This window comes from Maylandia zebra, linkage group LG15, assembly GCF_041146795.1.
Source record: "Maylandia zebra isolate NMK-2024a linkage group LG15, Mzebra_GT3a, whole genome shotgun sequence".
In the NCBI taxonomy this organism is placed as follows: Eukaryota; Metazoa; Chordata; class Actinopteri; order Cichliformes; family Cichlidae; genus Maylandia; species Maylandia zebra.
Window position 1 is genome coordinate 33,085,853 of NC_135181.1, and position 27,571 is coordinate 33,113,423.

The 27,571-nt window shown below is 40.7% G+C and overlaps 2 protein-coding genes across 2 annotated transcripts in view; one reads left to right on the forward strand and one right to left on the reverse strand.

The window, feature by feature from the left end:
- casp8ap2 (caspase 8 associated protein 2) lies at window positions 1-19,723 on the reverse strand. The gene is made up of 10 exons (XM_014409319.4): window positions 19,432-19,723; window positions 18,372-18,443; window positions 14,385-14,459; window positions 14,188-14,288; window positions 8,346-8,420; window positions 7,659-7,774; window positions 5,209-7,505; window positions 2,126-4,775; window positions 987-1,086; window positions 1-899 (listed from the first exon to the last, which is right to left on the reverse strand). Exons 2-10 carry the CDS (start codon window positions 18,403-18,405, stop codon window positions 846-848), a joined length of 5,502 nt encoding a protein of 1,833 aa, XP_014264805.2. The 5' UTR covers window positions 18,406-18,443; window positions 19,432-19,723; the 3' UTR covers window positions 1-845.
- A 34-nt stretch (window positions 19,724-19,757) lies between these two features.
- mdn1 (midasin AAA ATPase 1) overlaps window positions 19,758-27,571 on the forward strand; it is a 60,545-nt gene continuing 52,731 nt past the window's right edge. The window contains exons 1-13 of the mRNA XM_014409316.4: window positions 19,758-20,089; window positions 20,286-20,512; window positions 20,679-20,903; window positions 21,738-21,845; window positions 22,143-22,335; window positions 22,408-22,617; window positions 23,007-23,138; window positions 23,529-23,632; window positions 23,849-23,963; window positions 24,626-24,804; window positions 25,789-25,870; window positions 26,615-26,710; window positions 26,854-26,966. Of these exons, the coding sequence (XP_014264802.3) occupies window positions 19,994-20,089; window positions 20,286-20,512; window positions 20,679-20,903; window positions 21,738-21,845; window positions 22,143-22,335; window positions 22,408-22,617; window positions 23,007-23,138; window positions 23,529-23,632; window positions 23,849-23,963; window positions 24,626-24,804; window positions 25,789-25,870; window positions 26,615-26,710; window positions 26,854-26,966 (1,880 nt within the window). The 5' untranslated portion in view covers window positions 19,758-19,993. The remainder of the gene's footprint in view (window positions 20,090-20,285; window positions 20,513-20,678; window positions 20,904-21,737; window positions 21,846-22,142; window positions 22,336-22,407; window positions 22,618-23,006; window positions 23,139-23,528; window positions 23,633-23,848; window positions 23,964-24,625; window positions 24,805-25,788; window positions 25,871-26,614; window positions 26,711-26,853; window positions 26,967-27,571) is intronic.

Genomic DNA, 27,571 nt, shown 5'->3' on the forward strand with positions numbered 1-27,571 from the left:
TTAAATAAATAAAACTTTTATTTTCAGTAAAGAATTTTTTACAATATGTCATTACATAGTTCTCGTTAGTAACAAGCAAACTTGTCACTGCAGCTCACAGATACGAGGGTTCATTCAGTCATTCTCTCACACACACGCACTCACAAATTAAGAAATGAATGTAATGATGTAATGTCTTTTACTTTGAGTGAGCATGTAAACAAATGTATGAAGCACTCCCTTCCCACACACAAACACATCTATTAAAACAAGATCCAACATTTAACACAAAATTTAACACTGACTCCAAGTCAAAAGACTAAAACTATGAGCCCTGTAGATCAAGGTTTAATGGCAGGTCATGTGTTAACCTCTAAACTAAGAATCTGACTCAATATGTAAAATATAGTGAGCATACTTGTTTTGGAACCTGAAATCTTCTCATTATGAGGGTAGTTTCCCCCAAATGCTTGGAGAAAAACTAATTTACGGACGTGGGAACTGATATTATGACTCATTAACTGTTTTGAGATCTGCAATGTCTGCAAAAGTCGAGATAGGAAGGTAAAAAAGGTGGAATCCTGTGGCCCACATCACGTCCTTCTGTGATGATCCTGTGTGGCTTGCTAAAAATCTCAAACGTTTTGAATTCCTTTCTCAACAGCAAGAGCAGGTACAGTTCTGCATCTGTAACACAATATCCTTAGAGACAGTTATGAATTCCCAGCCTTTGACTCAAACCAAGCTCCAGATTTTGACAGATACAGCACTCTGTGTGGTGATCAAGTCATCATATCACCTTAATTATTGGCACATGTATGAATATGCTCCAAAATAAGAACCATATACACAAATATTCAGAGGCATCAGGTGTCCATCTTCTTAAAAAGCTTCATGAGCTGATAAAATCTGTGAGCAATCTGGGGAAAACAAACAGTTAACAGTTACTGGATGCTTACACTAAACAAAAGTAAAGAAAAAGAAAGAAAGAAACAAGATTTATCTACCTGGCCTGAAGGCTTGTTAAGTTTCTCTGACAAAGCAGAGAAAGTCTCGCGTGAAGCGCCTTTTGTCTTCATGTCCATGAGAATAGCTCGATCTTCATCTCTGAAGGAGATGAAAGATACTGAGTAGTCTATTTAATTAGCTAAACTTCTTACACAGTAACAATACAAATAATCATTAGTGGCAGCCCTATAATGTAGAATGAAACATTAAAAATACATTCAGTGAGACTATTCTGATTAGATGAGCATAAACTACCAGATCAAAATCTCTTCTTTGATAACAAGGCTGAATTTTGGCAACACTTATACAAGGTACACAGACACAATACATTCAGATAACTGCAAATTTGCCACCACAATGAGTTAAACAACCCAAAAATGTAATATTTATTAATGTCCACAGGTTCTAGCCCTCAGATAGTTATTGATCCCAAGGAGCCTTATCTGTGTATTAAAATTACTTTGATTATTATATTGTTAGTTTCATCAATTAATTTTTAACTTCTAAACATGGGGGACAGTGTGCAAAACTAGTTTCAACTCCCCCCAAAATACAGACATATTTAACAAAGCTCTTGTAGTGAATGGACCAGCACTCATACAGAGCCCTTTGAATCTTAGCACTCAAAGGACTTCCTATGTTTATACAGTGTACAGCAGTAAAAGCCAAACTGACAGCCACTTGAACAGCACATGTACTAGAGCTGTAACCTCAGCTGGTTCGTTGACGTGCTCATTCAAGGAGAGAGAAAATGTTTCATCAATAGGCTGCAAGTGTCAGAGCTAACTTATTTAATGTTTAGACGGAGTTGACTTCAAACCAGCTGACACCATTTCAGTGTGGCTTTATTTTGTCTAACATTTCCACAGCTTAACAACCAGCAAGCCATATTAATCTATATCAGCTTTGTTAGAAAGATGACGTTAGACCAGTATGGCCAGGGATTACAGATATGCAGTGTCTATAAGTTGCAATGTTGAGTCTGCGAGGAGGCCAACAGGTCCATCACAGGTCAACTTCTATTTGACATTTTCTGCTGAAATATTGTGAAACCAATACTGACTATATGCAACTAGTATTCATTCTTCTATTCAGACACTCCTTGGAAAGAGAGAACACGATGCACTTTACTACTGACCTAGTCCAGGCCATCACCACCTCGCCTTTCTTCCTGATGACATTCTTGGCAGACAGACTGCTGGGAGACAGACAGCCCATAGATGATTTGGAATCTTCATCTGCTTCCTTGGAAGGAAGCACGACTTCTGGACTCTTTTTTTCCTTCCTCAACCTCTTCGCTTTTGATTTGTCCTGGTGCTTCTTTCGTTTTCTGCCTTTGTCGGGTGAACTGCTCGTGTCCTCTGCTATCACGAGGCTTCTCTCTGACTCAGATATGTCCACATCATTGTTCTTCGAGTCTGACACGTGTGAAGACAATTTTCGGCTCCTCTGATTTGTATAAGAGCTTTCAGTAGTTTGACAGTTATTTGACACAGCACATTTAGAGGGAATGAGTTTATTCTGAGACTTGTTTGAGACAGTTTTTGAAGGGCTTATGTTAACATTAACAACTGTGTTTTCAGAAACATTGTTCAAACACTTATCTGAAGGAGAACCGTCAGACCGATTTTTCAGGGTCTCTTTGGAAAAAGTGTGTCGAGTTAGCATGTCATCTGGCTGATTGTTTAATAGTGTTAAGTCTTTACCTTCAGTGAGACAGACACTGGATTCAGTACCAGCTGGACACAAAACAGAGCTTTCAGCAACGTTAGAGAAACTGCCCGCCAAAGAGACAGCTTTCTCAAACTTTTCTGCAACACCAGCTTCACTATCCTGAGCTGCAGTGTTATCTTCTATGTGCTGCTCCTCTGTTAGTGTTTCACGTAAGCTCTCATTAGCAGTTAGAGTTCTATCTGCTTCTGGATTCGCCTGCCGAATCTTCACAATGAAATGATCGTTGGACTTTTCCATCACTAGCGCCTGCATCGCCATGTCGGGCTTAAACACAAAAGACGTGGCAGGTGTTTCTGAGGCCAAACTGCTGCCAGAGCCACAGCTGGAATTATCAGTGTCAAGAGCCAGGTGTATGTCATGCTCTGTGGCATCCTCCCCGTCCAGCAGAGCATCCTCGCATATGTGGGCGCTGATGACGTTCTCTGGCGTGGACGTGACATACATACTTGAGGCGGATGGCTGTAGGAAGCTGAGGTGACTGTCAGATTTCAGAGGTGATGGAATGGTGAGAGACACGGCCAAATCTTCAGCTAGAAGTGAATATGACTTCTGTGAGGCCAAGTTGGCCTGCAACAGTGCTCGATTTTGCGATGGAACTTCTAACAGACAATTTTCATCAAGTAAAGCCGGGTTCAGTGTGGTCTGATCTTTTGAGCAAGAGGAGGATATTTTGCGAGGTGAAATACTAGACCAGGTGGCAAAAAGTTTAGAAGGGGTATCAAATTTAGCTGGGGAAAGCAGCTTAGATCGATACTCAAATTTTGATGGTGTGATGATGCTTATGTTTCTTTCTCCATCTTTCCTTGGAGTACTGAGGGACCAGGCAGTGTTTTCTCCAGCGATACCACTGCTTTCTAACAAGTCAGAACCTTGCAGAAGACACTTGAAAATTTCACCCATTTGAGAGTCTCTGACCAGATTGAATGTTAAACTGGAAGCTTGTTGCTCAGTGAGTAGCTCAAAGTCAGTTCTGTCAAGCAAAGAGCCATTCTGAGTGACCACCAAAGAAGGTATATTATTTTTTTCAGGAGTTGCAGGTGGATTTTTAGGAAGAAGGAACTCTGCTTGTGTATTTGGGGAGTTCAGTGGATGCGACTCAGACCCGTGTGTGATTCTGATGTCCTTGCCTCTGCTTCCAAGGCCCTTTTTGTAAGACACCACAGCACAGGATTTGGCCTGATTCAGGCTGGTGGAAGCCGGCTGTGCTTGGTTCGACTCATATGATGCCTTTCTCATGGGAGGCTGTTGAGATACATTTTCACCGTCACTGTCCTCTGGCAGAGGTCTTGAGGCTTTGCAAAAGCTCTTCAACGTTGTGTGAATATCCACAAACAAGTAGTCAACTTGGACATTTACAAAGTCCCACAGCTTTTGCTTCAAATCCACTGCTTGTTGTTCAAATATTCGTTTCACAATGCCATTATTTGACACTTTGCCAAACACAGATTCAATGAGTTTCTTCAGTCTGGACTTGAGCTCCCCTGGTTGATCACATATCTTACCAAAATGAGCACCATCCACAAACTCTAAAAAGGACCTTTGGAAATTATCCATCATTCCATAGAAACTCTTCCTGGGAAAAGTTTTATGAAGCTTCATGTACTTTTTCCGGATCTCGGCACGGACTAACTTAAACGTCTCCATTATTTCTTCGATGGTACAAAAAGAAGCTTTACTTGCTGCGGGACAAACTGTTTTAAAACGACTTTTTGGACTTTGTGTCGTTACGCCTGAAATTTCACGACTTTCTTCAGAAGCAGCCCGTCTCTCTGCAAGCTTCTTCTTTAAAACAGAGTTAGGACTTGACTTATTTCTGACTGGCTGTGCTAGTTTTGCCCTCTTTGTTGTAGTAGTGGGTGAACTTGCCGCCGTCTCATCACTTTCACTTAAAATTTCTCCTTCCTCCAGATCTGTGTCTGAACGACTTGAATTCAAGTCAGACACTTTATCCACCGAATTTACCACGTCTCGCTTTGCAGGAGAACCTGGATATTTGTTCTCCTTATTTACATCCAACTTCTCCGAGTTGGCATCAACAGCTGTACTGGAAAAATCTGCACAGGAAAGAAATAGATAACAGTCAGATAGAAGAGTCAAACAAATGTATAAGATGGTACATTTTTGTATTTTTTGCCAGAGCTAATTTTAAACCCAACTCAGAACAGTAACAAAGATCCACTGGGGATGTCAAAAGCACTACTGTAACGTAACAGGTAATGCTAATTAAGGTAAAGTCCAAACATGTATTTTATAAAGGAGAAATGAGGTGTTCAATTTCTTAAAATACATTGTGCTGATGCAGCTGTGACAGAGGACAGGCACATAAAAGACACAGTGAGATGAGAAATGAGATGAAATTAGCAGTTAGTAAAGAGAAGGCTTATAGTAAAGCTTGTAAGCAGTATCCTTGGCAAGATGGAAAGCATTCAATGGAAAACTTGCCAGTTTTGAAATATAGATTACTAGACTTGAAAGGAGGATAACTACCTTTTTGAAGGCTCTTTACATGACCAGGCTTGCTATGCACATGGAGAAGACATCTCTTGATTACCCGTACTGGACTCCTCAAAGGACTGATGGCATCTGGGATTCTCTTCAGATTATTCAGTGTGCGCATCATAGAGTCCTCATCATGTAGTAATAGCACAGAGCTTGAAGGCTTCAAATGGTTTTCCTGTCCATTTCTAGGGCTGCAGCTCTTGCTGGGTGTGGTGGTCATGTCACTGTAAATTTTTAGTAGGGTCTTCTCCTCTGTTGTGCTGCTAACTTTGGACACTCCGATACAGTTAGTTGAAGAGCTCGGCTCAATTGCGCTAGCGCTACTGTCTCCAGTGTCTTCATTTGTCTGTGTTAAAACGTAAATAGCCTCTTTCAAACTCAATCCTTCTTGTGGAAGGGACTCCAGGCTGATTGTGCTGGACACTGTATCTGCATCTTTACGACAGTCTTGCTTTTCACAATTCCCTTTCAGATGAATTGGAGTAGAAGAAGCAGGAGAACCTTGCTGACAGACCTGAGACTTGATAGCCGGGGAAGTCTGACACACAGGATTAGTTTCGTCAGTCATATCTGTTTTCTTTGGCTGTGATGAATCGGCATCTTCTGCACGTGATTCCAAAGAGGCATTCTGCTGTACTGCAGCTTCAAGATGCTCCACAGTGGACTCCACAGTAATCTCAGCACATGAATCGGCAGTATTTTCGCAGTAAGCTTTTTGTAGGTCATAGCTTGGAATTTGTTTAGAAATCCTTCCTGGCTTGTCAACTGGATTTATGGGGTCTCTGGCCTCCGCCATTCTACATTCAGCTGCCTTACTGTCTGAGACTAGCTTCATATTTTCTTCATTATTTTTTGACACGTCTGGTGCTTTTGCATAACTATTCCCTGGTGATTTTGCTGCAAGGTGTGCACTCACTTGCTTTGCTGTAATATCCAAGGGTTGGCTGTTAGTTGAGGTAGTTTGGACTGAATTGTCAGCTACGGCAGTTTTATTACAGACTGTGTCTTTTTCCTGAATACCTTCCACATCTGATGCCTCAAGTGTCCTCTCACAACTCAAAACTTTGTGGTTCTTCAGAGACTGCTCTGTAATATCTCTCAACTCTCCTTCTAATTCAATGTTTTCTATGTCATCAATGACACACATGTCTTCCATGTTAGGCTGCAAATTATCTTCCTTTGAGCCCTTTTCAACATCCTTTCCCACTGGTACAGGATCTTTCAGGCTCCCACCAAAAGGTAATACTGGCTTCTTAATTGGTGAAAGGGTTAAATTCAATGTTTCCATAAAGCACAGTTTCCTGTTTGGACTAGTTTCCTCAGAGTTTTTCTTGCTTATATTGGTTTCTTCAGGTGATGTTTTAAAGACCGTGTTAGTCTTTGCGCATCTGTCCTTGTCACTTTTACTTGATTCTTTGGTTCTCAGCTTCTCACATTTTCTGCTTGTGTGGGACTGACTGTCATTGATATGATTTTTTCTTACTTCATCTTTATATTGCCTTTCCCCTTTCCATTGATGATCTCTCTGTCTAGCCCCTTCCCTCTCTTTGGAGGAATCTCTGTATCGTATAACATGTTGATCTACAGAAGACTTTTTCCAGTCCTTTGAGTTGTAACTTCTGGAAGAGCTGCAAGTAGTCTTGATTTTTTCAAGCTCTCGGCTGTAGCTCTCTTTTGAGCTGTGAGATGCACTGTGTTTAGGGTCCAATGCAGCCGTTTTAGCTTTATCGTGTCTCCTGCCATCTTTTTTGTCATCCGAAGCTGTAGTTTGCAAAATCGTGGGTGAGGATTTAACCTCATCTGATCTGCAGTGCCCATCGTGCGAGTAGCTTTTTCTTTGACATGACTTTGAATCACACCTTTGTACCAAGTCTTTGTCTGCTCTGTGAAATCTGTCATTGTTAGCATCTGAAACACTTCTATGTCTCCTATGTATTGATTCAGAATGTTGACTGGGATGTCTGTGCTCTCTGTGACTGGATTTGTGTTTATCTGACTCCGTCTGTTTGTCAGTTATTTCACCGTCTCGTTTTGAATGGCTATGACAAGATGCTTTTGATGCTCTGGGCAAACTATGACTTTCTTTCCTCATGGACTGACGTGCATCTCTTGGAGGCTGGTCTACGCTGGGAGGTGGAAAATTACTGGATGGCGGTAGTGGTGGAGAAGGAGGCGGACGGGATGGTGGAGAAACCAGCCTACTGGTGGAGCTGTGACTGGAGAGATTTGGATCCCGCACATTTTGTATGGAAGATGGATAATGATGATACTGCCCTCTCTCAGACCTGCAAAACCCAACAATTAAAACATTGCTGTTTCAGTATAGCCAATAATTGATGTCACACCTTGCTACGTGTCTTATGATATTGCCCTTATGCATAACGTTAACCAGTATTCAGTGTAACCTAACGGAGAAGGACGAAAAAGAACCAACGTACCTCTGACTCAGCCTCTGAATCTCTGCGTCTTTTCGTATCACCTCCTTTCTAGCCGTTTGTAAAAGTGTAGAGATGTTTTTTTTGAGAGAGTAGTTCTCCTTTCTCAAACCTGTATTCTATATTCAAACAGAAGGCACACAAAATGTTAGTGGTAAAATGAATTCGTATAACCAAACCATGCAGTTCAATAATGTAGACCCATTCCACCTACAGAAAACACAGTCTTTCTTAAAACAAAACTGTCTTAGTGAAGATAGTAGTGTTTATGGTAACTTTGTTCTAAGTTTCTTGAAGACAGACATTTCATCTCTCATCTGCAGAAAGTTCTCAGATGAAAGGTAAAGAAATTCAGTCCCTTTCTTTCCAAGCTCCTTAGATTACCATGACCTGGAGGACCTGTAGGACTGAGAACCTACACAGACCCTACTGGCTCCTCCAATAAAAAAAAAAAAAAAAAAAAAAATCATGGAACAGATGTTTTTTTTGGTTTGGGTGAAAACATACATACAACACACACATTTGCTTTGTTTTCTACAAAGGTGATTGAGGCTAATCCGATTCTTCAGAAGATTTTTTCCAAAACGATAAATGAAAGCTGGCCGAGTAAAATATATTCTCATGAAACAACCTACTCTCTATTTAACCCCCCCCCCCAAAAAAAATAAAAACAAAAATAAAAACCCACACCTGTAATTCCAACTGCTCCAGTCTCCTGCGCAACTCTTTAATATGGTTTTGGGCTGTCCTGAACCCAGACTTCAGCTGCAGAGACACAAAAACAAAAGGCCTATGAAACAGCTGGCATGATGACTTCTGGCAAACGTTCAACGTCCTGTGATATCCAAGTGCTATTCTCTGCTTACACAAAAATGGCAATCATGATCCCAAATATTGAGCAAGGGTCACCTTTGCTGAAATATGAAGCGTCTCAGCTTATCTGCTTGTAATCGACTCAATCATTAAGCAGTCCATCAGTTCACTTCATTGATTCTTTTTGGAATTTGCTTGATTTATACAGAAATAATCAGATCTAGAGTACTAATTTAATATTTATTGTAACTGACAAAGGACTTATTTTTAGCAGTGTGGTTCTAATTTCATAGACTAACCCATATTCACCTACCAATAACAAGGTTTCTACACTTTGTAGAACATCATGATAATATAAAGACTAGAGATGGACCGATCCGATATACAGTACCAGTATTGGTCCGATCCTGACCTAAATTACTGGTTCAGATATCGGGGAGAAATAAAAAAAAATGTAATTCGATCTATTAAATATCACAAAAGCACCTCAAAAAACTTGCGACATGGCATAATCCAGCTCATGACCTTAGCATGAGAGGGAAACACGAAGATGAAACCAGGAGATGTCATTACTGAATCATCTGAGCTGAACAGGTGATGGAGAAACAGATTTACCTTTTAGGTGACATGAATGAGTTGAAGGGAAGTTATGAACTGTTTCTGAGAGACAAATAACACCAGGATCCTTTTCTATTGAGCTAACAGCTGGTAACTGTGAAGGGGCGGGTCTAGCAAAGTTTTGCCAGGGGGCCAGGTAGGGCATTAACAGGGAAAGGGGGACACAAAGTAATACTTTTCTTTCTTATTCTCGTTTAAAATGTCTAGCTTTCAATAAATAATTATCTGAATCTTACAACCAAAGTGGTTATCTTATGTGCAATGTATAGAAATAATACATATATACCAACAAGACAGTGTACATCACTCTCACAACAGCGTTTGTTTTCATTCAAAGGCTTTATGGCTTTTTCTAGAATACCTGGTGGGCCGGTCTCTAGTCCCAGTCCAGCCCTGATCTTGATAAAAGATGAGTATCATGAAACCGTGTTTGCATTTATTTGCACTGCTTTCCACTCTGGATGTCCATTTAAGTTAAGCTTTAAGTATAAAATTGTCCATTATACAACTTGGAGGGTTTTCTTTTAAGTTGTTGAATATAAACATTATTTTGTGCTGATATTGCACTTCTTTTCTGCATGAACCTGCATTTTAAAATACTTTTTGAATATTACTTAAATATTTAGATTTAAAATTTGGCTAAAAGTTTAAATAAAAAGCTCAGTATTGCTGAACTGCAAAATATTTTGGGTGAAGTGTATTTTTTGCATACAAGTATAATAGAATAGCTTTAGTGTTTTGTTTTGTTTTTTTAAACTTGAGCATAAACTTATACAAAATGTGGCAAGACATTTAAAAAACAGTTTTATTGATTATAAAAAACTGTATCAGATTCATATCGGTATTGGCAAATATCCAAATTTATATCCGTATTGGACATTAAAAGGTGGTATTGTGCCATCTCTAATAAAGACTGAAACACAGCAGTAGGGCTGGGCCATATTATACCGCTCACGGTAATACCGGTATAATGTTAGGCAACGATAGGAAAATGAAATATCGCGATAGAATATGAGTAAAACGCGCATGCGCAGTGCCTTTGTTTTCATACGCACATGGCCGATTGTTGAGTGAAACAGATGAACCAGAATTGGTTTGTAAAAATAGTGCAACTTCAGTGATGTGGAACTGGTTTGGTGTTTGTCCGTCAAATACACGACAAAGCACATTTTTTTGCAGAACATGCAAGCGGCCGTCGTTATTGTCGTATTTGTCGGACTAAGATGCTCTTAAATCTGGGAGTAATCTGGGTCCTAAACCCCCCTCTTCAGGTCAAACGAACACTGCAGCATCACTGAGAGTTAAAAACTGTCTAAATTCTTTCATCTTTAATAAAACGATCAGCATTGCTGCTTTACCAGGTGTAACTATGAAGTTTAACTTCCAGGCATCCATGAAAACAAAATGTATTACATTTAACGGAGTTAGAAGTTAGCAGGGAGCTAGCGGAAGTTAGCTCGCTAGTTTCGCTAGTTACCTAAGCATGATATTGCATGTTCTGACTGAGAGATTTCTGGGAAAAAAAAAATCACTTCCTGCTATCACTTCCAACATAAATGAAGACAGGAAACTAAACAGCAGTGACGTTTGTAGGGTTACTGAAGTTGGGCTAGCTGGTATATAATGATGTGCTACGTGATCGCTAGCGACACAGCTATGTTAGCATAACATAAATAGTGAAGCTGGAGGACGAACACTAACACTTTTCCACTTATAAAAGTTAACGTGAAGGTTCCTCATGGTTAGAGACAAATGCAATCGCATGGCAGGATGCTGTAAACGGACCAAACTTCAGTCAGGAGAACAACTGAGATAATCCATCCACAATACGAGGTTAGTCATTAATATACTGCAACAACATGGGAATAGAGCAGCTGCCAGAGAATTTAACATTAATGAATCAATGGTACAGAAGTGGAGGAAGCAAGAAGAATGAGTTTAATAAAGTTTGATTTATCTGACTGCTTTGTTTCGCTTAATGTGCCTTATAATCCTGTGCACCTTATGGTCCGAAAAATACGTACTGCACACTGCAGTTTAATGTTGCAAAGCACCTCTTTTTAACTTCAGTGGATATTATACATGGTTATGCTCAGGATATGTCAGCCCATTTCTTTTTTTTTTTTTTTCTTTTTTTTTTTTTTTTTGGCCTGTCCCGTTTGGCTCTTTTGCCCTCAGAATTGTTGTCTAAAGGCAAAGAAAGATGCCCAACGGATTTACTTTACCAAACTGACCATCCCAGCCTTGCCGTAATGGTCCATTTGATTCACCTTTTATTGTTTATTTTATTTTCACTTACTGAATACGGGACAGACTTGACTGGGGGAAAGAAGGGGAGAAAGAAAGAGGGAAAGAGAAACAGCTGAGAAGAGGGACGGGGGAGAAGGGCAAAAGACAAAAACCAACAGAACGGGCAGAGAAAAAAAAAATGCATATATCAATCACCTGGATCACCTGCTGAGAAAGAAAAAAGAAAGCAAGCAGAAGAGAACAAGAGTAATAGAATAAACAACATCACAATGATATATGGGAATATGACAGTAAATACTAAATATTAAACATTATTGTGCAGCACATAAGATCAACAGAACACAGTGTGCTTTGAGGTAGGAGCCAAAAAGGGTGTAGTTTATGGGTGTGATCACCCGTGTATACACCTGTGAGCATGGACGCGCTTGTTTTTTGTTTTTTTAAAAGGTTCCTTCATGTAATAATCTGCTAGAGGGTGTGGGGGGGCCACAGCCCCGTCCTCCAGGGCTTGAAGCAGGTGTGGAGGAGATCAAAACTCCAGACATCCAGAGGCCCCCAGAACACAAGAGACCAAGGAAGACCAACAGAGGGGCAGCCACGCCACTGTCCCAGAAAGAGCTGAGGAGAGTCCCAGATGAGGGCTCACTCAGCAGCCGCGGAGCAGAAGCCAGGGGGAGTTGCAGTGACGCGCCCGTGAGCTCCGCCGGCAGCCAGCTGCGCCTGAGTGACCGAGCCCCAGGCCGAGAGGCCGGGGGCACCCCACCTCCGAAGTGGCCCGAGCGAGCCCCAGGCTCCAGGCCCCGATAAGCGGCCGCCAAGGAGTGAGCCGGTGTGTACCTGGACGCCCATCCCCGGACACAAAGAACCACCAACGCACCGATGTCTGAGGGGGTCCGCCACTGGCAGGGGAAGTGGTGGTAGGGGGAGATAGGCCTCCAAACCTTGGAGGGCCTGAGATGTCCCCAGAGAGGTGGCGCCTGACACCCAACCTGACATATAGACACAGACATACAGGCACACACAGATACAAACATCCATTCCCACCCTCATGCTCTCATATGCACTTACTCCACACTCAACCAACGTGGAGACAGACATAAAGAGACGTTGTACACACGATCACACTCCCCAAGCGTACTCTACAAACCGGGTCTAGGTGCCCCCGCCCCTGGAGGGGGGAACTGCACCCAGACCCAGGTGGTGTTTCCCTTTTCCCTGCGGTGGGGGGAGGCAGACCGCCCCGACTCCGCAGCAGCAGGAAGGCTCCACACTCCAGACCGCAGTCGGACGGCCAACTCCTCCTCCTAGCCCCCCTGCTCCAGCAGGTCGCAGAGAACGGGGGTGAGAGAAGACTCCAAACCTCCCTCCACCCGCTCATTGTAATGTTGATGCATGTGTGTTCTAAGGTGCATTTAAAAATGTCAGCCCATTTCTACTGGAAATGCCTTTTGGTTAAACTCTCAGCAAGGAATTTGCATTTGCACTGTTAAATTTTTATAAAGCTTTAATGTAAATAAAAACCAGCTTCTTGTTTAAGTGAAAATAAATGGAAGGTTGTCTTTTTGCGCTAGTAATGTTGTGGAGTTGTATTTTGTCTCGCATCAATTATATCGTCAGTTATATCGTTATCGCAAATTTTCAAATATATATCGTGATAAATATTTTTGGCCATATCGCCCTGCTCTACACAGCAGCAGAGTCAAGCTCACTCCCCCAAAAAAACAAAAACAGCTTATCAGTGCCTCACAGCTAATTATCAGTACAAAAAATTCCCATGTTAAAAAATAAATACCGTAATTGTCGGGCTATAAGCCGCTACTTTTTGCACAAGCTTTGAACCCTGCGGCTTTTAGTCAGGTGCGGCTTTTCTATGGATTGTCCATGATTTTTGTCATATCGTAAGGCTATTTGTTTTGTTTGTTCCGCTGTTGTACGGCACTACGTTGCCTGGCGGCAGGGCATGTGATCAGACACCAGTTTTGGGGTTCAAGAGTGGTATGTTGGTCACGTGTCCATCCGCCAGGCAACATAGTGCTGTACAAGTAGCGCGAAAAACAAACTTCAAAGTAGCGCTACGCGTTCAGCGGGAGGCGTGGATGACGAGCGGCGATAAACTTGCGAAAAGCAAGTTATGCTCAACTCCACCGGTGGAATCTGACAGCGTGGAAAAGTGTGAAAACATCCACGCTCACCAACGGATTTCGAAGGGCTGGACTGCTGCATGATGGAGAGGAGGACACCGCCACGGCCCTTCAGAGGGTGTTCGATTTCTTTGGTTTTGAAAGTGACAACGAATGAAAGAAGCTGAGAGTGGATGACGAAGCCACCCTGAGCCTGTTTGTATCCGACACTGGAGGAGAGGACTTTGGTGGTTTTAGTGCGCAGGAAGAAGAGAAAGATGGTGAATGACTGACTTTTCTTCTTGTTAAAGCCGTGTCACTGCACCTGAGCCTAAAAGGTAGTCTGAATCTATTTTTCTGGTGTGCTGTAGGTTATTGTTATGTACTACATTTGTTACTCATTTATGAAGCACAGTACATGTTTCGTACTTGTAATTACCGCTACTTGTACATATACCTAAAAAGTTATGCAAATATGTACCCATAACTTGTTTTTAAAAATATTAATAAAAGTGATGTCTCCAAACAGTCATCTCTTTCCTGACAATTCCCTTTGTGCATATTCTCTTACATATGATAAGTCAACATTGAAACACCTGCGGCTTTTGGTCAGGTGCGGCTAATGTATGTACAAAACAGGATTTTCCCCTGATTTTAGCTTGTGCGGCTAATATTCAGGTGCGCTTTGTAGTCCGGGAAATACGGTAATTCCCAAATGAGCAATTGCTTACCTCAGCGTATGATGACTCTCTGTTCTGCTGTTCCTCTGTCACAATTTCTTCATACAAATCCATTGACTCTTTCAACTGAGAACCAACAAAAGGTGGCTCCTCTGTAAAAAAAGAAAAAAAGTGCTCAGACTACGACAGCAAGAGTAGTGGTAATATGCATCCGATCAAAGTGAAACCATTTCAGAAAGGGCTTTTACCTGCACTTCTGTTAAAACCGATGTCCAGACCATCGTATATATCCACAGACTCCTCGCTTACTTCAGATACCAAGACTGTAGATATTATACATATATATCAGTATACATCAGTAGTTAGAGAGCTTCTACACATAAGTCTTAAGTCATGATTATGGTAGCGTCCGAAAATCTTACATTCATGTAAATTATGTTTTCTAAGGAATGTTTTTATGTACATACTAGGGGTGGGTTTTTATAATCGATTCATCGATTAAAATCGATTCTGGCTTGGATAACGTAAAATCGATTCATTAAAATCCTGAATCGATTTTTTAATATAAATTTATTTTGCCCAAAATGCCAGAATCTCTGGTGACATCTCACAAAATTTCAAGAACCACCAAACAGTTAAGACAGTAAATGAGAGCAGGTACACGGATTCTGCACATAGACTTAAACACACAGCGCGACCCGCGGATCAGAATCAGTTAGATGTCGCCTTTCTCACAGTCAGGGCTGAAAGCCGACAGCTTGCTGATTCTGATGTGTCGGCGGTCCGCGCTTTGTGTTCACGCCCTTTATGCGCCGATTCTAAAGCTGTTAGTTTTATCTCTCTCCAAACAATATTGACCGAACCAGCAGCAAAAGAAGATCCAAACGCTTCACATAAAATCGTCATGAATTCACTCTGACTTTTACTGTTTTGCTTCCACCGCGATGCACAGCTCTCTCTCTCTCTCTCTCTCTGTACTTCAAGAACAGTTTCCCTTTCTTCATTATTCGCTTGCTTGTTACGCACAAGTCTACTGTTGTTTACAGGCTGTCGGCCGCTGTTTTTTTCCCTTTTACATTCTTCCGAAAAGAAAACCTCATTTCTGCTGTTCAATACTGAACAAATTTAAACTTTTTAAAATTATTCAAAATGCAAAAACGCTTAACCGTGTCTCTAATAAAACCGCTGTAACTTCAGAGGTAATGTTCATATGCTGATTAATGGTTTTCTTTCGTTTTTGATGTACTGCAGAATATTTTTATAAATCCCAGGCCAGGAAAATCACCTTCATGTTTTTCTGTGTTTTATCTTCAGCTACTTTGACACAAAGGCATCTGCTGTGACGCTTACACCTGTGATAAAGTCTTGCATGTGTCAGCTTCCTTTTTATTGATACAAAAATATGTAAATGTACTGATCTGAATTATAATATTTCTGACTGTCAAAATTTCCCAGCTTTAATTCGATTTGATTCGATTTAAATCGAATCGTGGATCGAATCGATTCGGGACCTTGTGAATCGGAATTGAATCGATTCTAGAAATCAGTGACGATACCCAGCCCTAGTACATACATAAATAAAACAGTGGATAATAAGCAGACTGGTTTTATTCAAATTATAAACTTTCAAACTGAAACAGATTAAGAGCCGTGAGAAAGTAGTAGAATTACGTGTCCAACTAATGAGACAAATGAAGTACAAGAACTTAACTCAAATAATCATTTTGTTTTACTTTACATTTTAAAACCACCAAGAGCATCTGGTTTTTGTGTGACTGGCTGGTATGTAAAATTGTAGCAGTCTGGCAAGTAATGATGACGCTTGTCCATTTAAGACTTCCACAAACTTTGAAACAGTCTGAGTATTGTTGTCACATTTGGTGCTTCCACTTAAAAGGCAAGCTGCAGCATTGCAAGCATGCAATGGAAGTCATATTAAAGTGAACATGAAACACTTCATGTATAAAGGCTAATTTACATCACGGAGACCTCCTCTTAAAAACTGGCATAGATGTAGCTCTGTCTGTGAAGCTGGATTTAAGAAATAAGTGCTAAGAGTTCTACGTTTTTAGAAGATGTTTAGCGCCAGCTTGTGCCAGTACAGAATTTGACATCACCGGGTTGGTTGGTTGTGGTCAATAGACTCACATGGTTGGGTGGCTCTTTACAGCCAACCTTTTGAGAAAAAAACTGACATGTCACACTCCTTGTTGGTCTGGTGACTCAAGTAGGCTCTCCTCCACATAGCTCCTCATGTATAAAGTGCTTAACAAACCCTAAAATTACAGCTAACAGGTGGATTTTCCCGTTTCAGAGCAGCTAAAAAAACAACAACAAATAACCACTGAATGCTTAAGAGATAGACAGTGAAACATGACAGTAGAGCTGGGCGATATGAGATTTTTTCATATCACGATATGTTTTTTTCATTTCAGGCGATAACGATATCTATCACGATATAAGCCAAATAACTATATTTGTAAGATTTAAATGTGCCGTTGCTCACAAGTAAAATGTGAAATAATCAGCAGCTTGTTTTTATTTAAATATTTATTTCCCATAATAAGTTCAACAGGGTAGATGTACTTAAGGAACATGAGACTTTTTCAGATAAATAAAGGCAAATATTGCAAACTACACAAAAGGCAGCCGCTAAAGCGTTTAGGTTTCAAAATAGAACAAACGAAACAGACTACTAAATTGTCAATTCCACTTAGAAACAAAATATTAATTCTAAAAATAAATCTTAGTTTGTGTTACAGAAGAACAGACAAAACTGACTAACTTTTGTCAATATCAAATAAACTGAGAACTAAAAGGAAATTCTCAATCTCTTCTTGTTGTATAGCTTAGCTTTTCAAACAGTTTTAACAGTTACTTTAGTCTGACAAAAGCCAAATGACGAATTAGCGCTTCCAGTCAGAGACTGAGGCTACGTCCACACGTACACGGGTATTTTTGAAAACTGAGATTTTCCGTTTTCGTTTTAAAAAATAATCCCGTCCACACATAAAGGGAGAAATGAAGGAAAACGCTGCTATGAACATGCCAAAGCAGCAGGTGGCGCTCGATTCCTAACCGTGCAGAAATATTGGCCAATCAGAAGTCTAGAAGCCTTGGTGGGAAAAAGTAAACAAAGCTGGGGCATAGAAGCAGAACCGAGTCGTATGTGTGGAGGGACAGTAACTGTGTGTATATGTAAGCATTTAAACACTGCAGGGAGTAGAATTAACAGTATTGTAGAAATTCATTTCACCGAAACAATAACGTGGCGCACAGTGTGACGCATGCACCAGTTCATTGTATTTCCAGACTTGCTTTCGGCACAATTTACAGTGCACGCTACTCTGTTTTTTGTCAGACTTGAAATAGCCGAAATACCTTCACACTACGGAACTTCTATGGCTCTTCCGTTCGACAATCTCTCCGGCGTTGGAACCATTATCTGTTTTCTCTTCGGTCACGCTCGGTTGATTTTTCTAGTCGGCACACTCATTTCCTCCATTACCCGCTGGCTGCTTCCCAAACAAACACACGTGCGGCTTGGCACTTGTGCTGTACGTTACAAGTCACGCGACGTGACGCTGCGGCTGTGATTGGTTCGGCTCTGCGCTACTTAATTTGGATTGGCTGATCTTTTTTTTTTTTTTTTTTTTTTTTTTTTTTTAAGAGGACAAGAGCGGCGAGGTCTATCGCGATAGCTTAATTTCTCTATCGAGTAAAAGTTATATCGCGATACATATCGTTATCGTTCTATCGCCCAGCTCTACATGACAGTATATCCTTTGTTTTGACATAAACACACTGTTGCAGCCAGAAGCAGCACAAAAGTGACCGCCTTAAACTGAGTTTTAGTCTTAGTGTTGTTTTCTTCTGAGTTATTGGGTCTGGTATTAGTTAGCTAACATAAACTAATGTAAGTCTATTGACTGCAGCCAACCAAACACCAGTCCAAAGAAGAAAAAAAGCATGAAATTAATAACTAAAAGCATGCATGTTTACAACCTGAACTTTCAACTAATGTTTTTAATGCCGAGCACTGACAGTGTATGGAGGCCCAAACAATAATTTAAGGTTATGGAAGATAGGACATTCAGCTTCCAAGGTCTGTTAATGACCAACAAAAATCAGTCTTAATCAATTTTAATAGAGTATCTACAAATGTGGGATTGAATTCGTTTTCATTCAATTTTTGATGAGTAATTCCAAGTTCTTAAGTAGCAATGTATACTTACGACCAGATGCATGGCTGGTGTCAACGTTCTCCATCCTGTCAAAGATCCCTGTGGCAGTTTCTTAAGGACTACCTGATGTCAAAGCCAAAGGGAAATTGATGGTTGTTATTGTCCAAGCCAAAACAAAAGATTGATGCAAAAGTTGCTTTAAAAAAAAAATCTTAAAAGTCTGCTCTACAAGTTTCCATAAATTACTGTTACTTTGGGCAAAAAAGTCCAATAATAGTAATAGGCCCTTTTACTCAATCAATGTTTGCAGGAGAGCAATACTGTTTATTTTGGTAAGATGATTATTTTTAACAACACTTTTTCATTGTTCAAATATTTCTTATAAAACTACTTTTATGAATAATAACATATATGCAGATCCACATCAGAAATGGGTGAAGTGCTGGGCAAAAAACAAGTCGCCAATTAAAGATCGATAGACAACCAGATAAATAAATAGATACACAGCTGAATTTTCCCAGAGATCGACTGTGACATACACCTAATGGTATACACAATTCCAGAGATAATGTCGGTTGACAGACGGTTGATATATTGGACAAATGTGGACTAATGGCGGTAACATGTTGCGCTAGCTAGAGCCCGTCCTACTGCTCAAAGACACCAAAGAACAAAGCCAAGCAGAATGATAATCTCATAACCTTTCAGGTTAAAACAAACGATCAAACTGTGGGCCCGAGTTAATTTCGTTGAATAAATATAACACTGTCTTTTTGACTCTTTTGTTCCTAGCCTTGTTACCTTTGACCCGAATTAAACTAACACAAACACAAAAGACAAGGATGGCAAACAAACATCTCCTTTCACAACGTTTTTATCTTGTCAGACATTTCACGACACATTTTACCTCTTAAAGCCAAGTGATGGACTGCTTATTTATTTTGTTTTTTACATTTCTGGACATTACTTCAAACAAATAAAGCGACTCGGGACTGTCTGCTTAACTAACCCGGAGGAAACAAGAAAGTTGGTCAGCAAAAGAAGTGACTTAAAATTAGCCTGCAGAACATTAGAGTAACGTGGCTGTGATTTAGTCGTCTTACTAACTTACTTGCGTATTGTTGTGCCCTCCTGTTGTTTACAGCTGTAAAGCCGCGCCAAGACTTCTTTGCACAGGAAGTACCATTTTCCCGCGGTCTGTCACTGCAGCCTGCGCACTCCTCCTCTCCGCTAGCAAAAATATTCTTCAACACTTAGGTAGATTTGCGACACTGTCGCTCACTGCCTTCGCGAGCAACTAACATGCTCCTGCCGCCGAGTCAGAAAGAAAATGAAATCCGTTAAAGACAGAATTAACGCTCCACTCAAGCCCAAATTGTTGCTTCACTCCCGGAAAAATGGACAGCCAGGCCAGGGTCGTGTCATCACCACGCGACATAAGGACAGAAAACGGAAGCAGTGTGGGAGGGGGAGGTAACGAAGTTGACCCGGAAGGAGTCTGGCTTCACTCACATGTGGATGGCGTTTTAACGCCAGAGAACGTGTTTGTGTATTGAGATATACACGCGAGTGATGAACCTCTCAGTTTTCTTCAGTAGCAGGGAAACATTATCGCCAACACATCCCAGAGGCTGGTGTTTGCTGTAGCCCTCCACGAAAAGACATTTGAGAAGATGGAGAATTTAGTACTGAGTCTGTCATCACTAGGCACCATAGCGAGACATATTGACAAAAGTCACAGCCAGCTGAGCCAGTACCTAGCAAAGCAGGTAAGATTTGTTATTTCCTGAGCATATTATGATGGAAATAATGTGTTTATGTTCACATTGAGACTCTGCATCGTTAACCTTTCCTTTACGTGTTAGCGATCACGACCCTGTAGATTACGTTCAGGCTCGGTAACCCACAGGATTTAATTATTTTGGGTTGATAGTAAAACGTGTGGCCCACGTGATGTCTCCTCAGATATGGAGCCAGCAGGACAGGCAGTGTATTCTGGATTGTTTGGCTCAGCTGCTGCTAGAAAAGGATTATACTCTACTGATTGCACGGCACTTGCGTCCTCTGACACTGGACCTGTTGGAGCGCAATGCTGAGAGGGTGAAAGCTGGAGGCAGCATCAACCATGACCTCCATGAGCGCCTGTGTGTGGCCCTCAGCAAGCTTCTCAGCATCAGTCCTGACGCACAAACGTAAGTGTTCTGAGAAAACTACTGGTGCTGACGTTTGTCTTATTAAATCCTGTGCTCATTAACCCAGTGCAGACCTAGAGACTCTTGATCTTCATTTGTGCTGTGACACTCTTACACAGTAAAGTAAACAGTGTATCCTGACTAACTCTCAGCACCTCTCCTCAAGGTTTGGTGCAAGGTACTTCGACAATGCCCCTCCGGTGTTTCAGAGGCTCTTCTTCACCAGTGAAGAGTCATCAGCTGTGCAGTATGGCCCCAGAAGGATGAAGCTGCGTGACCTAATGGGTGCCACTTTGCGTTTCCTCCAGAGTGATTGTGCCAAGTTCCGAATGCTCTGGGACTGGAGCCCCTGCATGTCCCTTCTCCTCACCAGTGATGTCATGGTGCGATGGTATGTGCCTGCGTCATGTTTAGACCTAGATATCATTAGATATAGATATTGGATTTTCAATATGGGGAAAAGCGTCCTGGAAAAAAACAAAAACGGGAAGCTTTTTTTAAGGAAATAAAGGTGGAGCCTTCTCCTGTCAGGACTGACTCGGCTGCACGCTCAGGTTGGTGGAGAAGAGCACTCTTTAGCTGGCTACTCCATCTGGCTTAGTTGTTTCAAAAGCTTTTGCTACAACGTAAAGTCATTAATAAATCATAATAAACAAAATCAACTAGTTGCAATACTTGCACATATTTAGTCACAGCTAGTGTTAAGTTCAAAAAGTTGACTTCAGATGTATTAAATTGATTTGAGTGCATAATGCTAAAGCATGGAGCCTGTCTTGATATAAGATATAAGTCATTCCACTCTCAATCCAAAATCCTGAGCCAGTATTCCAAATGAAAGCATTACTGGATGGACAAAAGATGCAAAACGAGAGAAAGAATGTTACCTTCTACATGTTAGCGTTTACCAAAGATATTATATTTGGATAGAAGCCCTTTGTAATCATCACAAATTGGTTAGTATCTATAATTTAATTGCATATTTTGTCATAGCAATTAACGTAGGATTATATTTACTTGAAGATTTAATCACAAAATGCTGTTAGACAAAGCCAAAAGTATGCTATCAGCACATTAGTGTTGCTATTCGAATCACTTTCTGGTTTAACTGCTCAAAATATTAACCAGTAATTTATAGCCAATGCTATTATATTTAACAGTCAACATTTATTCTTTGTTTTGTACTTGACCTGCAAATTACAGTTAATGTCACTTGTCACTCTAACAGGTACACCGCCCACTGTTTAGCATTGGTCTCTCATATGACTGATAACCAGAAAACCATCTTCCTGAGGAAGGTGCTGACGAGTGATGAGATCCTACACATGAAAATGAAGTATGTACCGTGTGTTTGGTGTTGACACTTGACCCAGCCATTCGCATTTGCAGTCTAAATGTGTTATTGTAATGGGATGCTACTGTTACATACACACAAACACATATACTTGTATTATATAAATACATTTCACAATAAACAAAAATATAGGACACAGCCTTATAGTGTCATTGCTGTTATTTCTTTATTTTTTCCACATATTTATGCACATGTCTGAACTTATTTTATCAACAACAGTCATGAATTGTAAATCTGATATTGTGGCGCTACATGCCTTTACCATTGATGCTTCTTTAGGGGTTTGGAAGAAACTCAGCAGCTGGAGTTTGAGAAGGCCCTGGTTTTAGCCAATCAGGGCTATGTGACGTGGTGCCAAGAGAAGGCCAACAAGTTTACTAGAGGCCAGGTGGTATCAGAGGACTTGTCGCAGAATGTAGTGGCAGTCTGTGGTGTTGTGCTACCCAGGATAGTTCCTAGGCAGCCTGAACAGGTAGGTAATCTCTGCGATATATCTGTCTCTGCTTTTTTTTTTTTTTTTCCTAATATTGGTTTCTACTTGTAGATTAATCAAAAGGATCTGGTGTTGGTTGACTCAACCTGCCGCAATCTGAGACGACTGGCATTGGCCGTGGCCTCCCAGAAACCTGTACTGCTCGAGGGTCCTATTGGATGCGGTAAAACTGCTTTGGTAGAGTTTATGGCTGCTGTCACCGGACATGCCAAAACTACGGAGATCCTCAAGGTGCAGCTTGGGGATCAAACTGACAGCAAGGTGAGAGACATAAAAGGAAAAAACATGTTGTTTCTTATGGTTCTATAGGAAGTGATGAAGCATTATATTTGACATTTAATATATAAAACAAACATTTTACAAACTGTCAGAATTGTAGGATTTGCAGGTTTGCACCCATATGTACTCAAATCAGAACGTCCTGGCCACTGTTGATGTAATATTCACAATATTTTGTTGATGTTGTGTTTTGTTTTGGTTTTTTTTGATGATATTTTGTTGAAGCACCTTGTTGTTGTGATTTGGCACTGTATAAATAAAATTGAATTGAAGGTGTTTCTTCTAGTTTCACAAACTTTTTTTTGAGTTTTCTAATAACTCATTTAGTCTGAAGGCTGAACATTTCAAAATGTCCTTGTTTTATATCACAGGTGCTCCTGGGAATGTACCGTTGCACTGATATACCAGGGAAGTTTATATGGCAGCCTGGAACACTAACACAAGCCGTGTCTTCAGGCCAGTGGATCCTCTTGGAGGACATTGACCATGCTCCTCTGGATGTGGTGAGTAAATACCCTACCTTTTTAAATATGAATGAATTGAAAACTATGGACTGGTATTTATAAAGCATCCAAACAAAGTTCTCAAGATTACAAGTCCCATTTTACATTGGTAGTGTGTTTCATTCTGGCCCAGCATCCATGGGCAGTTGAGGATCACCTATTAACCTAACATGCATGTCTTTGGATTATGGGAGGAAGCTAGAGTACTCAGAGAAAAGCCACGCAGGAAAACATGCAAACTCTACATAGAAATTCTCTAGTCGGGGGTTTGAGCCATCAAGTTGTTGCTGTCAAGATGACACTGCTAACCGTTACACCACTGAGTTGTCACTGGCAAGGAAAAAACTAGCCCTAAAAAAGTTCTTTTTTTTTTTTTCCCCTCTCTCTCAGATATCTGCGCTCCTCCCTTTGATGGAGAATAAAAAGCTGATGATTCCGGGGCGAGAGGACTGCATTGATGTTGCGCCTGGATTCCAATTTTTTGCAACCAGAAGGTCAGACTACAGCGATTTGTTAAGGGATATGAAATTCTGATATGACTACTGAACCTGTCACATGTGCTTTGTGACGCTGGGATGTGTAATCCTATGTACGGTTAATCATTTCAAACTGTATGTACAATTGAGATGTACTAAAGAGTAATGCATGTTTCAATGAACACTGGCCTGTCAGATTTTAGTAGCAAGTAACTTGTGTTTTGTGGACTGTAGGATGTATTGTAGTGGTGGAAGCTGGCACAGACCCCAGAACTCCCATGCAGTGCTGTTGGACAAGTACTGGACGAAGCTGCAAATGGGCAACATGACACGAGAAGAGCTGAAGAAGGTGATTGGGAGGGTTTTCATGTTTAACTTCACTGTGGTTTCAACAGTAGATTCCCTTTTTTTTTGCAAAAATATGTGCCTGTATTCTAAAACAAGACATTAGCTTTAGTGTTACAATTAGTGTTTTATTTAACCAGTAAGGGAACTCCTCCTCTCCTTGTATAATGGTCCATCCCTTGGTATCTCCTTCACGCTCATGAAACCGTACTTGTTCTTAAAAGGACTTGCTGTGTCTAGAAGACGCACACAACTTTTTTTGATTGGATAGAGGGATGTCTTTAAAAATGTTTAATTAAAAACACCTAGCACCTTACCAAGGAGGAATTCAAGCAAGTTAAATCAGGCAGCAGCAAGCATCGTTTTTTTCCTTTTACTTATGAAGTTGCATGATATTCGGACACATGGAAGTCATAGGAGTCAAAGCCTGTATATTTTCATCGATTTGGATATTTAGAAACTTTGAGATGATCTTTTCTGCTGCAGTTAGGGACAAACTTAAGATTTCTGGTCAGCAAGTCAAAAATGATGTTTTTGCTACAGGGTTTTAATCCGTTTTTTTGCAGTATAAAAATCCTAAATCTTTTTTTTTTTTCTCCATCGTGCATTCCTGCTGTAAGTTCTGTTGTATCTGTTTCAAGCTGATCCTATCCCTCGTGTATGTAGGTGCTCATTAGTAGATATCCGAGGCTGTCTGTGGTGTCAGACCATCTCCTGGAAATCTTCTGCCAGCTGACTGGGGAGAGACACTCTGAGCTGGACACAAACAGCCCTCCAATGCCTGACAACAGCCAGCAGCACAACTCTGACGACAAAAGCACACAGCTGAGGGCGCTTTCACTGAGGTGAGCCCCAGCTTGCTGCTCTCTCTTCTCCTTTTTCCTTTGTCTAACATTTAAATTCTAATCAACACATCAAATTGACCTGTGGCACTAAAAACATCAAATTCCACTGAATTTTATCCGCTGGTGACTAAGGCTGCCAGTTTTAATAACATCTATTATTAATTAAAGTACGCCGGTTGTTTAACATACTTAAAGGTACACAAACCAACTCACCCCAACCCGACAGCTGAAACAAAAAACTAGATGTTTCAATGATTGCAGCGCATCAAAACTGATTCTGGAACAGACAAAGCAGGCTAACATTAAGGTTCTGCAGTGGACTTCCCAAAGCCCCCAGTGTCTGTTGAAGGTGACATTTAACCAAATGTTAGTGGGTTATACTTCTGACCCAGTATGTTATACTTTTGACCATGTGTAGATCAGAGAAAATCAAAAATAAATGTAAACCTGTGCCACCCAGTTGTTGTTGTTGTTGTTGTTGTTTTTTGTTTTAAATCATTAAAGATCAATCACTGCATATAGGATCATGGGGTTTTGATATACGTTGTTTCTTGAACATCTGGCCTATAATCCACAAAAGCTGTATTGTCATCGCAGCCATTTGGGGCATACGCAGAACCATGACCATGGAATTTATGGTCTTAAATCTATCACATTATCCCCTCCATCCAGTCTGCAGTTCAGTCTTCATGTGATGAACTGGTTTTCAATAAACTCTTTGCTGCGATCCATAGTTTACTGATTAAAATGTCCTTAGAGCAGGAAACTGGAATCACAGATTAATCAGGTCACATCAGTGCATTTAAGTAAAAGCGGACTCACTAAAGTGCTCATTGAAATTTCTGTGTTCTTTCCACGTTCTTTTAGTTTGGTAGATGGGTGAAAATTTGTGATCCCGTGTCTGTTGTGACAACCAAAATCAGGTTAGAAAGATAAGAAGTCTAAAAAATATGTTCTGGATACTTCTCCATTATCACTCTACAGGGACCTGCTGAAATGGTGTGAGCGAATCAGCGTCAACTTTGACTGCACCTCGTCAGCTACAGCACAACATGTCTTCCGAGAGGTCAGTGAATTCAATTTATGAAAATGATCACATATGGATGTTTCATTCATACACATGCCAGACGATATTACCATAGAAACCAATACACGGTTGTAACCTCCAAGACTCATCCACGTATTTCAGAGCCAGCCTTGAAACACCTTCTATTTATTTATTTATTTTTTATTTATTTTTTTTATGCAGTGACTATGAAAATGAGAATATATCATTTACTGTGTAGTAACTGAATCGTAGGATGTTGTTCGCAATAGACATTTTGGATAGTTTCGGCATGAAAGGGACACATGAGATGAACAAGAGTACTGGTGATCTTCCTACTCTGGCAGGACAAAATTGTCCCTGTTCCATAGCTATGTAGTTAGTTGTTTCTCTAACTGCTTGGCTAAAATCATAGGAACACAGTTAACTAGATCACTAACTACATGCGACATACGGTGGTGTGAAAACGTATTTGCCCCCTTCCTAATTTCCTCTTTCTTTTTTCTTTTTTTTTATATGTTTGTAACACTGAGATGTTTTAGATCACGAAACAAATTTTGATATTAGAAAAAGATAAGGCAAGTAAATGTCTAAATGAGGGTGTTTTATCATTAAGGGGAAAAAAAGAAGAAAGAAACCTGTGTGGCCCTGTGTGGAAAAGGATTGCACCACCTTGTTTAATAATGAATTGGCTGTGATTAACCACATTTTTTATAAAGCGCTACTCTGTGAATTGAGTCATTTTCTGGTCTTTGTCTCCCTCAGGCTCTCGACTGCTTCACAGCCATGCTGTCTCATCCCGAAAGTAGACTGCGAATGGCTGAGATCATTGGAAGCAAACTGAACATCTCCAGAGAGAAGGTATTTGAGTGAACAGTTTTATGGTAAATGAAAGCAGTTTGAAGCATATGTTTCGGATTTGGATAGAGGACCATTCTGATGCCACTGAAATCCAATTTAACTGTAATCTTGGTTTTTAATTTGTGGCATCTGCTTTTTTCCAGGCCCAGCACTTCTGTCAGATGTATCAGCCTGGCATCTTGCTAACTGAGCTGGAGGCCTCAGTGGGCAGAGTGACTCTGATTCGGAAACAGACTGAAGCAGTTCAGCTGAGTGTGTAAGTGGGACATCCTACTCTGGCAAATCCTTTCTATGTTTCCACGATATAAAGTGCTGTGACAAAGTATTTACCTTTTCTGATTTATTTTTGTCATGTTTCAGGTCATTAAACTGACTTTAATATTAGATGTAGATGACTTCTAAAAACAGCAAGATGCTGTATGTAAATGATGATTTTATTTATCAAAGGAAAAAAAATGCTTGTTATTCATTCGTTCCTACTCAGATTGGCTGGATGCGACTTTGACTTGTTTTCCATTACGATCGAGTACCACCTAATGTGTGTGGGGTGGTTATAGCAACATGGTCAAGTGTCCTGTGATGTAATTAGTCTGCGACTTGAACGCCATGACAAAGGTGGACTTCCAGGTGATGTTATACCTGCTCGGTCTGTGACTTTCTGTGAAACTTGGGGACCACGGCGATTTCCCTGTTGCCAGGTTTCAAAAGTGGCGGTTTTGATTTTCATGAAGGAGATGCTTTCATGACTCATCAAGTGACTAGCTAATCCACTGATGTGATCATCCGAGGTTGCTCGGGGCCCCATTGGGATACGTACTAAAAAAGCTACCACCTAAGGGAAAACCGTGGTGAGCGACCAGA